This window comes from Lygodium microphyllum, chromosome 24, assembly GCF_053477565.2.
Source record: "Lygodium microphyllum isolate KBCC chromosome 24, Lygodium_microphyllum_v1.1.10, whole genome shotgun sequence".
In the NCBI taxonomy this organism is placed as follows: domain Eukaryota; kingdom Viridiplantae; phylum Streptophyta; class Polypodiopsida; order Schizaeales; family Lygodiaceae; genus Lygodium; species Lygodium microphyllum.
This window is the reverse complement of record NC_141158.1, coordinates 29,043,266-29,066,571: the sequence shown is the minus strand read 5'-3', so window position 1 is coordinate 29,066,571 and position 23,306 is coordinate 29,043,266. Positions and strand designations below refer to the sequence as shown.

At 38.8% G+C, this 23,306-nt stretch overlaps 1 protein-coding gene across 2 annotated transcripts in view; it reads right to left on the bottom strand.

Annotated features, from left to right (window-relative positions):
* Positions 1–7,934: 7,934 nt before the first annotated feature.
* Positions 7,935–23,306, bottom strand: part of LOC148014941 (uncharacterized) — a 65,285-nt gene continuing 49,913 nt past the window's right edge. The window contains exons 8-10 of one of the 2 annotated variants that reach the window (XM_087665072.1): positions 23,179–23,258; positions 11,059–11,138; positions 7,935–8,929 (exon numbers count right to left, since the gene is read on the bottom strand). In XM_087665072.1, the coding sequence (XP_087521198.1) occupies positions 8,338–8,929; positions 11,059–11,138; positions 23,179–23,258 (752 nt within the window). In that variant the 3' untranslated portion in view covers positions 7,935–8,337. The remainder of the gene's footprint in view (positions 8,930–11,058; positions 11,139–23,178; positions 23,259–23,306) is intronic. The other variant, XM_087665071.1, reaches the window with a different exon arrangement.

Below are 23,306 nucleotides of genomic sequence, written 5' to 3'. Positions count from 1 at the left end.
ATGCATATTTCAAAAAGCGGTATGTGAGGTGTTCCCTATTAGTTGGTCATACAATTTTGTAATCCCACTCTCTTAGAGTCATGATCCTTTGACCCCTAGTAATTAGAGGTCCATCATGATTGGCCACACATTGGCCAAGAGACATGGCTATAGCCATTGGGGGAGTTTTGAGGTTTCAAAAAAGCCTTGTAAGAGATCCTAGAGAGGGGAAGTATTTAGGGGTTAAAAATCATTTTGTAGTTTTTTCAAAAGCCTATTCTTTTATAAATAAGCATATCTAACATCGTAAAATGTCATTATCACAATATTCTCATGGCTTACATCAAATTTAAAAATCTAAGCCTACATAAAGGTGACAATGAATTCTCGCTATTTTTTTTCACATTCTTCTTTTTGTAATTCACATAGTTTTCTTATACGAAACTTTAAATCACATCCTTAGCTATAGATCAATCATCCCATAATCTTTACATCACCGAAAAAAAAAACTCTTCATCATCTTTGTATTTAGCTAGAATAGGAGAACAAAACTCAACATTGTTTCATAGTCCATGAAGCATGTGTGGAGATTTAAAGGAAAGAAAAAACTTGATCTTTGGTTGGATGCAAGGTTATATCTTGAAGCTCTCATAAACAATAGCACATCTCCTTTTCTACAATAGCACTTCGTTGATGCGAGTTCTTGGTATTGGTTATAATCATTTTTTAGGATATAACTCAATCTTATTGCAAAGAAAGATCTTTTGAGATTGGAGAGTACTTATTAACAAAACATTGAGATTTGTTGTTGCATGGTGTAAGCAAGTTAACCTAGTATTTTTTTGTGTTTATTAGCAATAACATATTAAGAAAATAGGTGTATGCTAATTTTTTTATAAATCAGATCATAATTTTTTATAGATTATACATCAAGATTCCTTATTTAAAGAGCTTTCCAATTATATAACAATTTTACATTGTGGTTTATATTTAGGTTTAACTAACACATGCCAAATTTGTGCTAGTTAGCATACCCATGGACATATTATTTAATAAAGATTAACCTACTTTCAATGAGATTCTACCTAGTAATAAGAGTTGTCTTGGGAGCACTGGTTACTTAAATCAGTGTGATGCACATCATTATCAATTACAAGACTCTCTATATGCCCAATATAATCTTTCCTATAAACTTGTCAATAAGATCCTTCAAAAGCTCTTAAAGATTGAAAGGAGCATTCAACCTTACCTTGATATAGTTAAAGTTAGATCAATTTCCTACTTTGTCAACAAAAAATCCATTCATTAGATTTTCAAGATGTTTTGAGAGTGAACTCCTCATCTCATTAATGAGATTCCACGTGGTAAAAATATTTGTCTTGGGAGCACTCATTGCTTGAATTAGTATCATGTAGATAATTGCCAATTGTAAAGCACTCTAAATATATAATATAATCTTCGATGTAACTTAAAGCTTGTCAAATAGATCCTCCAAAAGCTCTTGAAGGTTGAAATAACCGTTCAACATTGCGTTGATATACTTGAACTTAAATGAATTTCTTGCTTGGTGAAAAAAATCAAAAAGAGTATCATTCATTGCCTCCTCAATCCACTCTTGCTCCATCTCTTCATAGGATAACCTCTTTTTTGTCAATTCTTATTACAGATACTTTACATGTGTTTTTTCTTTGTCCAAAACAAAAACCCATATAAAAAGTTAGATTGTTGTAAGAAAAAAGAATTTATTGGAGAAGACAAACTAGATTTCAAGCACTAAATGGACCAGATCTTGTTATAAGACATGCACAATATAATTCTACATCATTACTTGGAGCAATTATACTTTGTATTCTAGCCTAAAATAAAAACCTAAACAAAAATTATACTATAGTAAGTTGGAGCAATTATAAGCATGCACAATATAAGTCTACATCATTAGTTGGAGCAAGTATACTTTGTATTCTAGCCTAAAATAAAAACCTATACAAAAATTATACTGTAGTAAGAAACATGAATTACTTGGAGAGACACTACAAAGTCATGAACTAAAATCACATTTCATAAGACAAGGGTGAAAAACTAGATTTCAAGTATTAAATTGACCAAATCTTATTATAGGACATGCACACTATAAATCAACACCATTAGTTAGGGCAATTATACTTTGCATTCCAATCCAAAAGAAAAGCCCATACAAAAAGTTAGATTGTCATAAGGAACACGAATTTCTTGGAGACATACTACAGAGTTATGAACTAAAAGCACATTTTATAAGGACTCAAGAAAAAAAACTAGATTTCATGTACTAAATGGCCCAAATCTTGTTATAAGACATACAATATAAATATGCACCATTAGTTGGGACAATAGTAATTTGTATTTCATGAAATAGCTAAGCTTTCATTTAATTCTAAAGATTTGAAAAAATATTTACATGAGAAGTTTCTCAACATTAGAACACACATTGCAACCAAATATATTTCCTTGTAGGTCAATATGTAACTATTTATCCTAATTTATCTAAAAAATAAGCAAACCTTATTTCATAATATCTCAAAGGTGCAAATAGACATACTTGAGAGAATATCTTACTTATAGTTCGAAGGTCTTGAGTATGTGCATGCGATTATGTTGTTTGAGTGCCTAAAGAAATGAGCTAAGAATGAAAAGAGAGGGTTTACAAAGGAACTCCAAAACAATCAAAAAAAGGAGTAATTTTGGCCTTAAAAAGTGTGTATCATTTTGAAAAAGTTATCCTCTTTTTTTTTTTTGCTCTAGGGCTATTGACCACCTTTTAAGAATTCTAATATAAATCAGCTCTTCATTTCAAATAAGAGGTTTACAAAAACTTAGTTCATTGCATTTCAAATCTACTTTTCTCACAAGAAGTCTAGTTTTGGCATGTGACTACTTTTTCTTCTTAGTATTTCTCTTTTCATATTCGTGTTTCATAAGACACACTATAGGATCAAAGTATGTAATGTTGTGTCCTTTACCATTGTCTTATGAAACATGAATATGATGGTTTGTACTACCTTTTCTTCTTATTGTTTCACTTTTTATAAGAGACATTGTAGGACTAAAGCATTTAATTTCGTGTCCTTCACCATTGTCTTATGAAACATGAACATGATGGCTTATATTAATTTTCCTTCTTAGTATTTCACTTTTCATAAGACACACTATAGGCATCTGATTTTGTGTCGTTCTTCACCATTGTCTTATAAAACGTGAATACGATGGCTTATGCTACTTTTTATTCTTAGTATTTTGCTTTTCATAAGATAAACCATAAGACTAAAGCATCTAATTTCGTATCCTTCTTCACCATTGTTTTATGAAACACAAAAATGATTACTTATACTACTTTTCCTTCTTAGTATTTCACTTTTCATAAGACACATTGTAGAACTAAAGCATCTAATTTTTGACCTTCTTCATCATTGTCTTATGAAATGCGAATATGATAGCTTCTACTACTTTTTTTTCTTTATTTCTCTTTTCAAATGACACACCCTAGGACTACAACCTTGAAGCTTTATCTATACCTCAAATAGGTCATGTTTATAGTTGTTTATAAGGTTTTTGGACCTCTATTTTTAAGTCTTTAGTATTTTTTTTGTGGATCCAAATTTATAAACTAGTAATGAGATGTTATAGATCCAAGTTATTTTTTCCATCATTAGCATTTGATTTTTTGCAAAGAAATCGATGAAAATGGATCTAGACCCTTTAAAAAGTTTATTACTTATTTTATACATCATTGTTGGCATGGTAAAGATAAAATCAATTGCAAGAAGATAAAGTATAATCCTAGATAACTATCTTAGAAGACTCATCACATCTTAAATCTAGCTAACTTTCTGGGTCAAGCAATGTTATTTCATTGATTCTTTGAAGGGATCCTATGGAGATGCTAGCATATAAGTGCAATGGTTCAAGTCTTCTATAATCATTTGAACTTTTGCTACTTATAAAATATTTTGCTTTTTTCTAGTTTTGCTATTAAAACATATGGTTATCAATTGTATCCAACTCCAACAAGAGAAAGATAATCAAGGCAAGAAGAAGATTCAAAAAGATAGAAAAACGATATTGACCAAAGAGACAAGGAGGCCATGGAGAGTGTGAGAGTAAAGAAGGAAGAAGATTTGTCCAAAACTAGAACAAACTGAAGGCATGCCCTCAATAGCTTTGGCAACCAAGTATCAAAGAAAGCCTAACGAACTCCTTGAAAGAATGTCTCTTCTAGGAAAAGTCCTCACCAAAAGCAATAGCTTTTCTCTATTGCCTTCTTAATGCTCTTATATGTAATTATGATGAGAGCAAAGAGATTTGCTTCAATATCAATACTTGAAACGATATCGAAAGTAAAGAGAGATTTGTTTCAATACCTTTGCATTGTATACTCTTCTTCTCCTATTTGATATCCGCAAAACTTTTCAACACAAATGTTTGTTAATCAAAGACGTTGAATCAAATATAAATCCATTTTCCATCATTTTAAAAATACTAGTATGGATGTGATCTAAGATATTGGGGGTCTTATAGAATGTCAAATTTCTACATCCATGGCTATAAGAGAGAAAAAGAGACAAAGACAAAGAGGTGCCTTGTTGAAGCTCAAATTTCTGTATTCATGGCTTTGAGAGAGAGAGAGAGAGAGAGAGAGAGAGAGAGAGCAAATAAGTTGGAAAAAAGATGAGAGGGAAGTTTGAATTTAGATTCAACATGATTATACATGCAATCATGATCATGTCATTAATATGAAGTGGGACGAGACCTTAATGACATTAATATAAAGGCTCCCATAATTACAATACAAATGGTAAAAAGCAGATATCAAAGAAAAATTGTGTAATTACAAATATTTATATTTTTAAAAAATATTTATTTACTTTTTTCAAAAATAGAAGTTCCATTACGAAGGATTTACTCCTAATAGTCTAGAGCACTTCCTCTATACATTCTAAAAGGCATTTTTGACACCTCAAAAATCCCCTGATGTAAATTGGATCATATCCTCGCACTCTTAAGCCCAAGATGAGGATTTGATGCTCCTTTGTGGATTTCCACAAATCATTTGATATAATGCCCCATATATGTATCGTGTAAAGATGACAAGATGTTGGAGTACCAAAGGGTACATAACGGGGCATTGATGCACTATATGAGATAATGATGAGCCATGTACGAGCACTTGGGAGACTATTAGAGAGGATCCAAAGTACCATAGGAGTGAAATAAAAATGTCCACTTTCACCCACATTGTTTGGCTTATATATAGGTGAAGTGTGTAATTACATTGATTAAGGAGGAGCTAGAGCCAACCTAGTAGGGATGTTGATATTGATATTAGTCTCATTTTGGATTCACCAAAGGGATTACAACGCCACCTAGATGCTTTGCTTACCTTTGTAGTGAGACACTCACAGTGAATGTTGGGAAGACCAAAATCATGGCCTTCAATACCTCAAGAGCCCAATGACAAGATCCATGTACAAATTCACATATGGAGAAGCCATAATGGAGCATGTGAGAGAGTATGTATATTTGGAAGTCACGTCTAGCCCATGATTTTCTTTGAGAGGGACAACAAAGGCCCGTTTCGCAAGAGGTTATACAACACTAGGGGCACTTGAGAGTCACTGTACTCGCATACAATTCCAGGTGCCTCACATCAAACTATGGTTGTTTGACACCCTAGTCACACCTACACTACTATATGGAGTAAAGGTATGTAGTTGTAGCTTGTACCACATGCCTAAGCCCACTTACTAATCAAACTGAAACAAAGAGAGATTATTATGTTGGTTGGGATAGCATGGAGAGGCCATGATGATAGCACATATGATTCAACATAAGCCCATCCCACATCCCATTGTCAAACTGCAGCTAGGGAAAGTGCTATAGTGACTATACTTATTCAAAGTAATGACTTTTTAGCATCAACTATGGGAGCTCCCACACCATGGATACCCTAGATTGGCACTAAGTTCATCTAGATAGCTAGGAGCAAAGGCGAAGTACTTTTGGTTTTTCACGTCTATTTGGATAAGCCTTGATGGTTTGGATATTGACCACCTCCCATCGCTTGGCTACAATCTTGAATGCCTTACACTTCCTCTCAGTCAATCAAAACTAAACTAGGTGATCAAAATTGATGACTTAAGGATTAAGACAACAAGGACATGGGCCCGCCCACCACTCCTTAGACCAAGGATGGAGTTCTAGCAAAGTCACTTATTGTGCCTTTCTCATGATGGATTCGTTATTCGACCATTGTATATGGACACCCACCTCTTTCAAGACATATAGGCTACTATTGGCTAGATTCACACACCTCACTAGCTAGAGATGGAAACAAGTAGATGGACAAATACCCTACCATAGGATAGGATTTGCTAGCTTTGTGAATGAGAACTTGAGATGGAGGAACACTATATATGTAGATGTACAATATACTATAACCTAAGTGGGCAATACCACTACCTCCTTCCTGATGGATTTGAACCACTTTGCCATGTTAGAGTGCAAGAATAGTACCACTACCTCCGTAATACCTAGGGCTCCTCATGGAGCTCCGAAGGCATTGCACACCACTACTACAAGATGAGACTAACTCAACCAGAGGGACGCACGCAAAGAGCAATGATAAGAATCAAAGAAAAAGCCACCCCCACCAAACACCTCCCTTCCCATGCCGTAGAGTCACATTAGACAAAGCTATTTCACTTCACCGAGCACAATGACCCCATCTAACAAGACCAAGACCAAGAAGGCCGTACCACAATTAAGACCACATCATAGCTGACATCATATGCAGATCTTGAGATCAACTACAACCTAGTTTCTACCATGTAGTCGTGTCATACTAGGACTTCTTTTTATTCTATCGATGAGCTAGCACTAGGTATGCTTGTTACTCTAGCATTGTCTCATTGTACATTTACTTTTAGCAATATTTCATAGGCCACTTATTTTATTGCTACTCTTATTGTTATCTTACTTGACTAATGAGATGACATTAAACATGGATGTACTCTAGATTGTCTCATAGGCCACATTGACCTTAGACAAAATTTTCTTTATATCTTTCTCTCTCTCCTTTCAGAGTCAGCCATAAAAACCTAATTAACAACCCAAAAGTAAATCAAAATTGAATGAAAATAGGGCCAACCAATACATTAGTGGGTTCTAGAAGACAAAGGACACAATATCCAAAATTTGATCATGATAACTTCTTGAAAACTAGCAATAATCATAAGGTTCAAGTATAAACTCATAAGATCAAGATCAATTGTTCAATCAACCAATAGCACTTTTTCAGTGTGAAAGGGTGGTGCCAGGAGGCCAGACAGCAGAAGCTTCTTGCTTGTGTTGCCGAATGGTGGCCTGGACTACTAAGATTTCTTGAGGAATCTCACATCATATCTGCAAGAGGATATACACAAGTTGATCCTATATCCACGGACCACCACTTGAGGGAAAAACCTATCACACCACCTTACTGATAGCAAGAGAAATGCATACCAAAACCATCAACATCACAAGCAAAAAGCATATTCCCAAGCACATCGAAAGCCCACAGCCCTACAAATTCAGATTTGTTCCGTAACTTTTAAATCCCACTCATATCACCCACTATGCCCGAGTGCTCATTAACCCTATCCAGGTCCATTATGATTAGCATCACAGTTCACAGGCAGACTCATTCTGTTCTACTTAAATAATAGACACAAGTTTGATTGATACACCCAAGTTCCCCACTGAGGCAAAAGGACAAAAGTGAGTGAAAATATTAGATATTTACCATACAGAAAATTGTGTACTGAAAAAAGACTCTTACCTGAAGGTGCAAATGCGTAGCTGCACTTGCAGCTGTAAGCTTCCAACCATTGACAGTAACAATTTTTTTACATATTGGGCCTAGATGCATCTTTTTCATCTAGACACTGGCCCATAAATGCGGATGACTCAACAACAGGAGATCTTACTCAAGCTTGACTGATTCACTCCCACCGAGGCAAAAAGAAAAAAAGTGAGTGAATGGAGTAGATGACTGCAATAGAGAAATTTATGAGTATTGAAAAAAACTCACTTATCTGAAAGTGCATATGCTTAGTTGCACTTGCAGCTGTGAGCTTCCAAGCATTGAAAGTTAGAACTTTTTACATATGAGGCCTAGATGAATCTTTCTCATCTAGACACTGGCCCATAAATGGGGATGACTCAACAAGATGAGATTTTCCTCATCCTGGATATAAGCACTATATGCTAAAAACTCTACTTCCCTTTCTGGGAAAAGACTACTTTATCTCAATACAAAATGTACATATTGTATTGTACAACCCATGTTTAATCATAGGTAGGTGCAAGAATGAAATCTGGTGAGTCTCCTGGAAAAGCCAAGGTAGCATTACTATATTCAAAGATCGGCATATCTCTGAACCTGTCATCTTCACTGGAATCATCCCTTTCTGTCCACCATGTTTTAGATTGTTCAGCAAATATATTCACAACCAATGTATTTCCAAAACTGCCAATGCTGTGGACATCTTCTTCCATGCCTTCATGCAAGCTGTTGCTTGTCCAATTACTGCTTGAATCCTCCACATAGTAATGTAGCTCCTCAGAAAGTCTTTCAGACTTGCTTTCATCTCTGGATTTACTATTGCCATCTGAATCCAGACTATAACTTCTACTTGTGCCTCGTGAACGGTGCATAGAAGCCTGGTATCCAGAGTCTATACTGCTCCCAGACCTTTCAAAATTTTCTGCATGACTTCTCACCAGAGAAGGTGAATCCAAATGCGATTGATCAACTGAGAACTGCATTGGATTGACTTGTGAGTGCTCTTGTGAAGACTCAAAGCTGCTAAAAAATAATTCTTGAACTGCTGATGACTGCAAGTAATTGCATGCTGCAGAGAAATTTGTGATATGATACCTGCATCACAATAAAGGCACAAAAGTTTTGCATGAGATCCACACAGTTGTGCACCTAGAAAGGGGCAGCATTAGTCTTGGGTAGCATGCCCATGTTCATGAATTGTTTACCACAGAAGTGTAGCACATTCTGTGGGACGATAATTAGGTAGCAATGCTACAAAAGAAAACCTTCTATAAAAGCAGGCTAGAGTAAATTCTTTGATAGCTGGACCAGAAAACTGAGGCTACCTGTTATTTTCAGTTTTAAAACAGTCTAACATTCTGCCACAGTAAAATATTGACACTAAGATAGCACACAATCATAAAGTTCTCACTATTCCAAGTAGGATTGCCATGACCAACCAAAAGGATAATTATTTTGCATTGCTTAGTCAACAATGTTGAATAATGTCCAGGACTTGATACTGTCAGGATTTAGACAACGTGAATCTTTTAAGTACCTAGATACTGAAGAACTATGATAATAATGCGACATAAGAAATCGTATTTCCTTACCCACTCCCTAGGCCTGAACATTAATTCTGCTCCTTGAAAAGCTGACTGATTTTTGGAATTTGGGTGAGGTATCTATCAAAGACTTAGGGACAATGAAACAAACAGAAAGATTTCAAACACTGCATTCAAATGTGAGGTTGCCTGTGATGCAAGCAGCAAATCCCTGTTCACCACAATATATGTGTTAAGCCCCTCCTTGCATGAGGGTGTACCAGGGACAAACCTCAACAGAAAGATGCCTTGAGCATTCTTGTTAGCCTGAGGCCTCATAGGCTCATCATTGCAGAGCAGGTGAGTGGATGCTAAGAACTAAAGTTTTTTGAGCACTGGAAAGCTTGAGCATTCTTGTTGACCACATAGGTTCATCATTGCAAAGCTAGAGCGGATGCTAGAAACTAAAGTTTCTTGTGCATTCTTTGACTTCATGGGCTCATCTTGAGCAGGTTTCAGAAACCCAAAATACCTTGTTGGCTCATGGGCTCATCATAGCAGAATTGTGAGCATGTGTTGGCCACCTCAAGGTCTGGCCACACATCATACTAATGTCCAAGCCTACTGTGAGCATCATAGCAGAACTGTGAGCATGAGTAGGCTAACCCAAGGTCTGGCCACACATCGTACTAATGTCCAAGCCTACTCTTTGACAGGACTGGACACCTTTTCTTTGATGACCCTTTGTGCTTGGGCACCTAGCCAGTCTGCTTTCTTGAGTTTCAGAGAACATCGCCTATATTAATGCACCCTCTTGTACACTCTTCACATCAGCTTCTGTGAATTGCTCTGTTGCTCATCTCTCTCTCTTGTTCATGAATGTGCCGCTGCATTTTCTCCTGTTGCCACATCCTATTGCAGGCAATACATACCAGAGCCTGTATCAGATGTGTACACTCACAATAGGAGAGCACGCCAGACTAACATTCCAATACAAAATGCAGATTCAAATCACTGAAAAATGTTTGAAACTCATTTCGTTGCTAGAAACCTTTTCTACATTTCTAATACAAAATAGTAAGATGATTTCCATCAAAAAGCATGCACAGAACAGGAAAGAGAACCAGCCATTTTTGAAGCATCATACTGTTCCTAAACACAAACAGTTCCAAATTCTTGGAACATGTTTTCCTTGCTAGAAACCCATTCTTTGTTTTCTAGGCGTGACGTAATCAGGTACTTTAATCAAACTTTTTATTCAGTGATGTGACGGAAATAAGTCATGTCGGTGACCCATGGTCCAGGAAAAATCATAAGGGAAACGAACTAAAGATGGTTGTCAAATTACCAAATGTTCCTTGCATATGCAGACTTCTTACAATAAGACATGACTTATTCAGTGATGTGACAGAAATAAGTCATGTCGGTGACCCATGGTCCAGGAAAAATCATAAGGGAAATGAACTAAAGATGGTTGTCAAATTACCAAATGTTCCTTGCATATGCACAGACTTCTTACAATAAGACAAAAACTATGTCACTCTTCGAAATTGATTCTAACCTCTTGACAAAGCATAAAGATGTCCAAAGCGATGCAGTCAAACTTGGGAATTGGAGATATACACAAGAGTAGGAAATCAATTCACTAACTAAAATACAAAGACAACTGTAGCAAAACAATATCAAGTTAAAGAAACGTACGCAAGTTCCCCTCTTTTGGTGTCCTTCCGCAAATCAATAAAATTCTCCATATAGCATGCATTGGCATGGAGATTTTTCACCTGCAAAGGACCAACATTCACTTGTTCATGACTTATTTTGATCACACTCACAGCTTTGTCAAGACAATGGAAGAGCCTAAACTCACATAAACATCATCGATAAAAGTTCAGCAAATGGTCGTTTGTAGAAATTTCATTTCTTACTATATAGATCATGGGTATTTCCTTCTCAAGTATTACTATGGTCCCTTTACCTCCAATAAACATAGTCATGTTGAAAGTTTATACCAAGCCAAATGCAGGCTTTCTCTTTAAAAGATAGAGAATCCTGTGTGTGGAGAACATCTCCGCCGAAGCTGCCCCCCACTGTCTACCATCATTTGGCACCTATTTGCAGCCTTCTTTCTACTGATTTCTCCTCTTTCATCTGTCACCAAGTGTCCACCACTCAGAGTTTGCGTTTACTGCCTAGAGTCAGTTTGGAGGCTGCATTTGCTGCCCAAGAGGCTCCATTTGCTGTTGACATCACTTCCCAGGCTGTGTTTTGACTATGCAGCTGCCACCTGTCACCACTAGACCACCTGGAGGCTACATTTTGACTTCTATTGTTGTCACCTACATTGTTAGACTTCTCCTACTGCTGCATTTGCAGATTTTCTCTCGTCTGCAAGCCTGTCCACTGATCCAGCAGCCCACAGCTGCATTTGCTGTTGCCAAACACCTTCAAAGGCTGTCTTGCTGCATTTTGTGATGCATCATTAGTACGACACACTCTCCAGCTCATACTCAATGCCCTGGTTCCCAAGACACAATAGTTCAGGGGTTAGTATTCCTTCACTACATACTATGTTTGCTGCATGAGCATTGTATTCTATTCAGATTCATTCTATTTATTATTCTCCATGTTCATTGTCTCTGAGTTACCCTAACCCTAGCTATGTTCTATTATCAATTTGTGCTTTGTCATTAGATTGTATTTGAGTTTCTATGTCAGGACATTTCTCCACATGGTATCAAAACTAGGTGCTCTCTGAAAAAACCTAGACCTTGATCTACAAGCTCTTCTCACAAGCCAAGAACTACAGTAGGTCAAATGACTTCAAACATGTCTATACCGACTTAGTCCCCAAAGGAACCTATGCCTAGAATTGAGCAGAAGTGGCATCCAACTCCCAACTCCACAAGATTCCAAAACGGCCGGAGATCCTTTTGACTTCATTGGAGACATCATCAATGAGTTGCAGTTGATCTTGGCTGCCAGAAAGTCTGAAGAGTAATATCGACGAGCCCTCAAACAAAAGCTGCATGAAGAGGGTATACTTTATTCTTTCTCATCACATGTAGTGCACAAGTTTGATGATGTTGCAGGCCATCAAGACCTCCATTAGGAATGGGGGTCCCTCTTGGAGAGAGAGATCCGAAGTACATTCCCTACTTTCAAAATATCTCTACTACCTCATTGCAAGATACACACGTCTCCACATTTTTTCCTTCGTCTCACTTTTTCTTCACCGCCTTTGCAACATGTTGGTAAACAACAAGTCGAAGCAAGAGTGTCACATGCTGATCATGACAAATCTCCCATTGAAGTTCCACTCATGTATGACAATACAAGAAGGGGTGATTATTGGAAAAAAACTAGTATCTCTTATTCTTCCCTTCCTTCTTTTCATTATGTTTCTCGTAGTCAAAATGAGTTCGGTGCATCATCTTTTTTGCATTCAGCATCTTCACCTTCATTTCAATTTCTATCACCTAATCACAATCAATTTAATGTATCACCCAACAATTTTCAAATCCACCCATCCCACCCACTTCTTTCGTTGCATCACCATTACCTTTCAAACCACTCACTTTTGTATATCAATCACCACATGGTCTTGCACACACCACACCAAGGGGACTGTCAAACATAAGCACAGCCATTAGGACCTATTCATCCTCAATACCAACTAGTGCTCATTCACCTTTGGGGGAGGCTTAGCCTCCATCCTACACACCTTTGGGTTGTACCCAGCATGGGATCCCTATCCCTACTTATCGATGTATCAATCAGTTGGTACCACACTTTTGCCTCCATGGTTTTACCTGATGGACCTACTAGTCACTCTGTCGTAACCCAACCAATATTTGGACAAGGCTTAGATGCTCCAATGCCTCCACCTCGATCGGCACCTTATGGAAACATTCATATTCTAGCGCCTCCACCATCGGCACCATATGGACATTCACAGCCTATTTGTCTACCCACCACCTATTCCTACCTATCCTCCTCCCTCCTAACCTTATCCTTCTTATACTTCTTATTCGAAACCTCTGAAGGGGAGGGTGAGTGCGCAATGGAGTGCAAAATCAAGGCGTGAGCTGAGAGTTAGAGAGAGTGCACACAGAGATAGGTATACTAGTTTGTGACAGTACACAAAGAATAAAAGAATGTATTTATATGTAGGATACAATGTACAATAAGGGTGTGTTCACACCCGTAAGACTATTTACACGGAGACGAAGGGACTTTACACCCAACAACCTCCCACTTAAGGCCCGAAGTGGTACCTTTAAGCTAACCAACTCCCACTAAATGAATGCAATGCTCATACTGAGCCTTTGCAAGACACTTAGTGAGAACATCTGCACGGTTATCTTGGGTTTTGACCTTAGTCAGTGTGACAAGACTATAATCCAAGACCTGTCGAATAAAGTGATACGGAACATCTATGTGTTCGGTACGTGCATGGAACATGGCATTCTTAGCCAGACATACTACACTCTGGCTATCACAACCAAGCACTGGAGTACGTGAAGAAAAACCAAAATCCTTGACCAATTGGCCAAGCCAAATAGCTTCCCTAGGAGCTTCTGTGGCTGAAAAATATTCAGCTTCTATAGTACTCAGTGCCACAATTTTCTGCAATCTTAAACACCAAGAGATAGCCCCACCAGCCAAAGTAAAAACATACCCACTGGTAGATTTCCTAGTGTCAAGATCTCCTTCCATGTCTGAATCACAAAATCCCTGCAACTCTAGTGTACCCTTTCCATAGCATATACACTTTTCTTTTGTAACTTTCAAATATCTGAAGATACATTTCACTGCTTCCCAATGTGACTTGCTAGGGTTAGACATAAATCTACTAACAACTCCCACTGCATTAGCAATGTCAAGGGGAGTTGCAACCATGGCATACATCAAAGATCCACAAGCTGATGCATAAGGTATACCCTTCATGGCACTAGCAGCTGCATCATCCTTAGGGCAATCGACTTTGCTAAGCTTTGTATGTATTACGTGGCTGATTTTCAACATTTTCTTGCTGCTGTAATCTGTTTTCAGCATGTTCTTCTTGCTGTCCTATTTCATCCTGAGCATCTATTTGCCGTCCATGATCTTCTGGCTATAGCACAATAGGTTGCTGCTCATTTTCAGCATCAAAAGGGACAGAACTTTCAGCTAATGGCTGCTGAATGGCTGGCTGTTCATGCTGAAATTTGACCTTCTTTTTGTCAAGATCACCATGTGTAGCATTTTTCAACAACTTTGCCTCATTAAATACTACATCTCAGGTGCGCACTATCTTCCTGCCCTGAGGAACCCAAACTCTATAACCCATCTCTCCCTCATCTCCATATCCCATGAAGATGCCCTTGATGGATTTCATGTCTAGTTTGGTCCTCTGTTCTACAGGTACATGCACAAAGGCATCACAGCCAAAGACACGCAAATGGTCATATGAAACAAGTTTGCCAAACCAAACCTCTTCAGGAATGCCATTTTCCAATGCATGATTGGGAGAGCAATTGCATACATGAACTGCAGTATTAAGAGCCTCTCCCCAAAACTACTGCGGGAGATTAGCTGTGGATAGCATACATCTGACTCTCTTACAAAGTGTGCGGTTAAATCTTTCAGCCGCGCCATTTGATGCACGATTATAAGGGGCTATCAACTCCCTCTTAATGCCATGCATCTCCCAAAACTCTTAATGCCATCAACTCCCTCTTAATGCCATGCATCTCCCAAAACTTGTTAAATTCTTTTGAGACATACTCACCCCCATTATCTGTTCTTATGGCTTTCAACTTAAGCTCTTTTTGTGTGGTAACAAAAGCATGAAACTTTTTAAAAGAATCCAACACTTCCTTTTGCTCTTAAGTACATACACCCATGACTTTCTATTGAAAGCATCAATGAAAGCAACAAAGTACCGTGCACCCCCATACAAATTAACAGGCCTAGTGCATACATCAGAGTTTACTACTACGAATAGGGTAAACCCATACTTTCCATGTAGCATCATCGACAAAGGTAATAAAGTATTTCTTTCCTCCTAAAGATAACCTGGCATCTGGCATACATCGGAATGTACTAACTCTAGAGGAGAAGATTTCAGCGAAAGAGACTTCTTATGAGACATCTGTGCATGTTTACCATAAACACAATGATCACAATGCTCAAAATCAGCATAATGAAGAGAAGGCAAGTAAACCAAACGAGAAAGCACTTTCATTCCAGTTTGACTCATGTGTCCCAACTGGCCATGCCACAAAGAAACACTTGGCTGCTCGATCACAGTAACAATATGGTCACGCACACTAGATACATGGAGAGGATACAAGGTATCACTTTTACAACCTCTAGCAATCACTCTACATCCCTTACAGATCTTCCATTTCCCATCACCAAAGGTGGTATGAAATCTATCTTTCTCTAGCTGCCTATGCTAATCAAGCTCTTCTTGAGCTGAGGTACATGCCGTACATACTAAAGTGTGAAGACAGAAGCATTTTGAAACTGCAACTCCACACTGCCAATACCTACAATGTCACATGTATAGTTGTCCCCAAGATGGACAACACCATGTTGACGCCCTGAATGTTATGAGTGACTACATTCACCTCTTCAATTTTGACATTGTTTTTCTTAGGCTGACTCTCTTTCTTCTCTTCCTTGCTATCATCTGTCTTCTTACCCTTTCCTTTCTCTTTCTTCCATTTGTAGCAGTCACGTTTAAAGTGACCCTTCTTGCCACAATAATGGCATTCAACATCCTTACCATGTGATTTACTGTGTCCCTTACTATCAGATTTGCCTTTCTGCTGTGATCTGCCTCTAGTATGGAAAGCATTGGAAGACTTACTAGATGCATTGTTCTGCCGATTCATTTCTTCCATGAGTAGAGCACTCTCTACATCAGCATACAAAAGGATCACATTATTGCTCGTAGCAGTCTTGAATGTATCCCAACTCTTTGGCAAAGTGCAAAGCAAGAACGTAGCCTTAAATTCTTTATTAATCATGAACTTCAAGGCAACCAGCTGGCTGAAAATGAAGTTAAACTCACTCAAGTGAGTAGACATTGTCGTATCCTCTTTCATACACAAATCCATAAGCTTTTTCAGCCAATAAACTTTGCTTGTGGTACTCTTCTGTCCATACAGTTCTTCCAATCGAGTCCAAATAGCATAGGCAAAATCCAAACCTTCAATGTTAAACAGCGAGGCATCAAAAAATGATAGCTCTATGGTTGAGTGTGCAAGCTCATTTAACTCATCCCAATCTTCCTATTCCATATCTACAGGCTTTGCTCCTTTGGTCTTAATCGGCTTTGCCTACTTCTTTTGCAATAGAATATTATAGCATTGTTTTTGCCAGACTGCAAAGTTATGTACTCCTTCGAGCTTCTTAATGTGCATGAGATGGCTACTGTCACTGCTGCCAGCCATGACTTTCAGCCCAAATGTGACCAAAAAAGTCAGCAAACGCAGGCCGAAACTGTCACACAAGTGACCAAGGTACAAACAAGTAACAACCAGCAATAAATAACCATGTAAAAGCAAAAATTTCAGACCTGCAAATAAATTTTCAGAAGCACTAAACCTTGTGCTACAACACTCCACAACTGATTACAGCTGTTTCAAGGACAAATACATCACATTACATGAGAAGTCCCAAATTTTTGCTACAATTTCTGTTATACATGCACCCATGGGCACAAAATTTGACATGCACTATCAAAAGCCCCAAATTTTTTGTGCTCAAAGCATCAACCATACATCTACACTGTCTTTGACATGCATAGAATAGGCCAATTTTGCCAAAATAGAGCAATTTTAACAAAACCTCCAAATTTTTCCAAGTGCTAGATGTCCAAATTGCATGGAATTAAACCTGCATTTACATAAAATGACCAAATGACGCACAAATTTCGCCCAAACAGCAAAAGCCCCAAATTGCACGGGGTCCAATGTGCATCAATGTCGAGAGATTGAACTTTCAGCCCAACTCTTGCATGTACATGAAAAGCCCCAAATGTCGAAGGCAAAATGTCACAAGTCCCTCCAATTTGTGAGACAAATATCACTGTTGTGTCTTGCTCGCATCAAATCTAGACAAATCCCCAAATTTTTGGCAAAAATCTGCCCAAAATTTGAATTGTGCTTACATGCACGAACGCCAATCAAGCCAAGGAAAAAATTCAAGGAGAATTTCGGAGAAAAAAAACGAAGTAGTGGTCCTTTGAAAAGTGACATGACAAGGTCCATTGACCTGCCGTCACGACCTATCGCACGCTCATCCGCGGACCCGTCACGCAGGTTGCCACGCACCCGTCCAATCATCTATCGACTGTCACTTGTCGGCCGACGTCCAATCGCCTATCAATTGTCGCTTGTCGGCTGTTGTCCAATCGCCTATCAAAGGACCCGTCACGCAGGTCGCCAACTCTCCAGCAGCAACTGTTGCCTATCGCCTAGCTGTCATGACTGTTGCCCCGTTACGCACGACAGCTGCCGTCCCTTTTTGCTGGTCATGACTGTTGCCCCGTTACGCACGACAGCTGCCATCCCTTTTTGCTGGTCATGCCTGCCTATCGACTGGTCCTTTCGGATGTTGGTCACACCTGCCTGCTATCCAACAACAACTATCGCCTTGGCAATCGCCTTCTCACCCAGCTCACGCTTGACTACGCCTTGAGAAACGTGCACTCCTAAGCTATCTCGAGAAGCGTGCACACCTTGCATGCTCTGATACCAGTTTGTTATGACAAAAAGCACCAAGATCGAGATACGTAATGCTTTCTCACAACACAGAGAGAGAGAGAGAGTGCAGAGTAGAGAGGAGAGAGCACGAAGTTCTTGGGTACAAACGACTAGTGTACCTCTTTAGATTTTAGATAGATATATATATAAAAGTACAAATGTGCTAAGGGTGTGTTCACACCCGTGCACACATAAAAGGCACGATAGCCCTTTATTCCCAACAGGTACCAAAAGCTTTGCATTTAAGTTTAAAAACCCATTCTGTGCCAATGGCCTTCATACCAAGTGGTAAATCCACAAGATCCCATGTAGAGTTAGTGGCAATGAAGTCTAACTCCTCCTACATGGCCTGCATCGAATGTACATCCTACTGAGCTTTGTCCAAGGAAGTAAGCTCATCATCATCCAACAGTGAGCTCATAAACACATGCTCATCACAATCATCTACCTCCGTTATATCAGCAAAATATGCCCCCTTGCATCATGTACTACATGTCTAGCAGCTCTCCTAGTGTGCTGAGGTAATGGGGTATCCACTTTACTCTCCTCAAGAGTTTATAACAGCCATCTCAAGACTGTTTTCGCTGCATTTACAGCAACCCTTTCATGCTGAACTGCTGCCTCCACTACATGTAGCAAACCTTCATCAATACCCTGTTGTTCGGGAGTATATGAAGCAGTAACAGCTTGTTGTAACACATATGTCCTACCAATTACAGCAGGCACGGACTCCAAAGAAAGTGATGAAAGGCCTTGAAAAACATCATCAATGTCACGTGCAGCTGGCATTTTAAACAGGTCATGAGAAAATGCTGCATTTTCAGCAAATATGGCATCCCTGCTGACAAACACCTTCTTCGTGCCTTGGTCATACATGCAATAGCCTTTGCTTTCCGAATTGTAGCCAATAAAAATGCATTTTACAGGCTTGCCATCAAGCTTCGCACAAAGCTCTTTCACAACATGTGTGTAGGCTATGTAACCAAACACCCAAAAGTAGTCAACTTTAGATGATCAACTTCCAAGCCTTTGTAGGTGCCTGATTCAACACATGATTGGAACACTAAAGGCCTTCTAACCAAAATTTATAGGGCAGCTCCTCGCTTTTTAACATACAATGAGTCATTTCCATGAGAGTGCAATTCTTACTTTCAACAACTCCATTTTTCTAAGGAGTCATTCTAACAGTGGCTTGATGCATAATGCCACGATCCAACAAATATGTCTCAAATCCGCCAAACATGTACTCCCCCCTCTATCTGTGCGAAGTGTCTACACTTTTAAACCAATTTCAACCTCAAGATTTGCCACAAGATGTTTAAAATACATGAATATATCAAATTTAGCCTTCAGCCCATACACCCATGTATACCTCAAGCAGTTATATCAATAAATGTAACAAAGTAAAGATGGCCCCCAAGTGCATGTCCTCATGGGACCACAAACATCAAACTCAATAAGCTACATTTTTTGGACAATGCACACTGCACCATCCTTTTTTAAGGCAAACCTGTGCATTTTGCCCAAAATACATCCCTTGCATGCATGAGGCATGCATGAGACGGTGGGGTCTCCATTGGAAGCAATGCATCTACCATATGACAACTCTAAAGGGTCATTAAACTCCCAAAACTCATATGTCCATAGCTTTGCATTCTACATAGCGGGCAAAAGAGGAGTGACTGCCAACCTAAAAGCCATGCTTATTGAAGGTAGAGATAGACAACAAGTTCTTTGTAATGCCAAGCACAAACAATACATCTAGAAACATAAAGTCCGAATCATCTACATCAGTACTAGTAACTGTCCCAATGCCACAAACATCATAACTATTGTTATTTGCACATGTGACACGCTTCCCAGCAGGGGCTGAATGCAAGAAGTAAACAAGCACTTCCTACAAGTGATGTGCTTTGAAGAACCACTATCAAAATACCATGTTTGTTGAGTTTCAACAGCATTAAATGCTAAATCAACCATAGAAGAATCATAACTGCATGTGAGAAATACATAATCCTCCTCTACCAAGTTGGTTGAAGCATCACTATCTGCTGATTTGTTGGCTGATGTCCCTTAGACAGCCAAACCGTAGTTTTTCTTCTTCTCCTTGGCCAATTTCTTTCAGCATTCATTAATATAGTAACCGGGCTTCTTGCAATAATGGCATTTTCTCTTCTTTTTAGACTTATCCGAGTCTTGGACAATCTTGTCTAATGGTTGTCCAGCATCTTTGCCTTTAAACTTAGAAAGCATAGCCACATCACCTAAACACAATGCAACATTCTTACAACTCTCCTCCTCTTGCAACAAAAGGTCTTCCAACTCCACAAATGTAAGAGGCTACTGCCCCCTCCGTCCCTCCCTCCCCCCCAATGACAACATCAAAGAAGTGTGAAAACCAAGGTAGGATGATGTTCACCAGTTCAACATCTTGAATAATCCCATCAACATTAAGCAACTGCTCACACAAATCCTGTATATGAGTAAGGTAATCCATCATGCTATCACCCTCATCCATGTTTACATTTGCCAACTCTCTACAAAGGAAGGAGATCCTGGCCTCATTGATCCCATTTCCTCTAATCCTTCGTAGGAGAGGAAGGAGAAATAACAACCACCTGTCCTCAAGCGTGATGCTGAGGTGTCTAAGGTGCAAGACCTCCTGGTTGCTACAAGTCACCTGTAACATAGTACCACAAGTCCTTCGCAACAAGAAGGTTGCAGACCGTAAAACTCCACAATGGGTAGTTTGACCCATCAAGCTTTGTTCTCTTGAGTGAGGACACCAAGGATGCTACTCTAATCATTGTTGCCATGACGTTCCATGCTATCAAAAAGTAGCAAAAATCTGCAGGCAAATACTTCAAAGCTGAAGTATAGTGTGTGTACTCTTTAGAATATCAAAGATCCCTCAAGATTACCAAACAAACAATCACACAAATGCCAAAGTATGTGCAAGGTCTCCCAAAATAGCACTCGACCACAAGACTAACACCATTGCACTCCTGTATACTGCTATAATACACTTGCCTCGTAATGTGTGCCCACAAAAGTACAAATTCCAACAATTTAATGCCAATTCTCACCAAAATTTTTGAACTTTTTCCAAATTTACTATTCAATCTAACTATAGCAACAAATTGAGCTGAAAACAACAACTTCTCTTTCTTGGGCTGAACATGTGTGCAAGACAAAAGCCCCAAAATTCTTTGCAAAATGTTAAAGAAATTGAAAAAAGTTGTACCTTACAATCCAAATTGCTACAAAAATGTTGCCTCCGATCATGTGCCAACAATAACCAACTCCTCAAATCTGCATCGTGATGCATGCTAGAGCCAAAAATTTTGAAAAGCACCAAATTTCTCTCACCAATGTCAAAGAAATTGCGCAATGTTGAAAATTTCAATGGAGATTCACACATAAGAACTTAAATCGAGCAAAAGCCCCAACTTCCTCAAGGAAATTTCGAGAAATTTTAAAAAATAAAAAAGTGTGAGAAATTGAAATTTTCTTCAAATTTAGGTATGAGATGAGCAAGATGGATGAGAAATTGCAAGAATTTCGAAAACCCCCAAATTTGGAAAATTAGGGTTTTTGCATTTTTTCTCAGATATACTAAAAATGGTGGACAGGGTTGAGAATATTACGAGCAAGGTTGAGAAACGTTTTGTGTGTAGAGTTACGTGCAAGATTGCATATGGGACTGCGTGCAAGCTGAAAACAGCAACAACAACTTCTCTTCCTTGGGCTGAACATTGACTTGCTGCAACAGGACCTTGACGGAGCCACACTAGCTGCCAGTGACTATTCGGAATCCATGCATATAAGCTTCTCTGATATCAAATGTCGGAATGGAGGAAGAGAGAGCGTGTGTGTGAGCACAAGACAATGAGCAAGAGTGGGCAACACATCCACACTCAGAGATGCAAATGCTAGAATGATAGAATAAAAGTACAATAGGTCTTAAGTAAGTTAGACCTATCTCTAACTCAACTAGAGTTAATCTAACTCTAGAACTAACTCTAGAAGTGGTGACACAACTTACTAATGTAGTTGTGTTCACACTACGAACCAAATAACTAAAACATTGGGCACTGCCCATAGAATTGGCAAATTCTAACAAAGAGATCTATTGCACATGTCTGGACTTTCAGAAAGAAGCCATATTTGGTCTACAAGTATATAGAGGTTACATTCTCAAGGTGCTTGCTTTGGATGCAAACTGTTTTATGTTTGTGCATCAACCTACCTTACAATAAACTGAGTTGCCTCTTCCATTGAGTAAGGAAACCAAATATCCATAGGGCACAGGTATCTCCTTGCATCATATGTATCTCTTTGTACAGGTTTTTAGACATTGGTTGCACTTATAATGCAAGGATTGTAATACAAAACCCACAAGGTACACCCAGGAGAAGCTAATGCAAAGCACTCCTCAAGATGTATGGCAGGTATTCCTACTGGCAGCACTGTTCACCTCCTCTCAAACACCAATTTCCATAGCCCCACCTCTAAATGGGTGAACTAGGAAATAACTTCAAGCTACCAAAAAAAGTCCAACTTGGTGAAAGTGACATCATTGCCCATACACCACTGGATTTGCAGATCACCAAATGGCCACCGTAGTGAAACACCCCTTCCAAAAGCATGCCCACAATAGATCCTTCTTCCCGGTAGTGAGACACCCCCTCCAAAGGCATGCCCACAATAGCTCCTTCTTCTTGCAGTGGTCATAAGAAATTTTTCGCACTTGCAACTTCCTTTCAAATTACATGGACAACTCTCAACAAAAATGAGTGCACTAATACCACATTGGAGTACCTTTACCGATGTACGATACTCCTCACGAAGCTTAAGAAAGACCAATGCTATACGATGATGTAGACCTACTTCAATAATTGGCATTGTTTGTAATGATTCATCTAGTACATGATCAGGAAGCAAGTGACTTGAAAAACCATTTGACATATAAAGCTAGTCATTACCTATCTCAAACTCCTTGCAGCATCTATGTCTGACCTTTTGCTGTTATTAGAACCATAAATAGCCACAGTAAAAGAATTACCTTTGCTCGAGCCATAAGCAGCAACATGATTGAGAGTAGATCATCTGTACAAGGTAGCAATTCTTCAGCATCCTTGAATGCTGCATACAAAGTAAAAGAACTCAATGCCCGCTGTCATTATTTACATA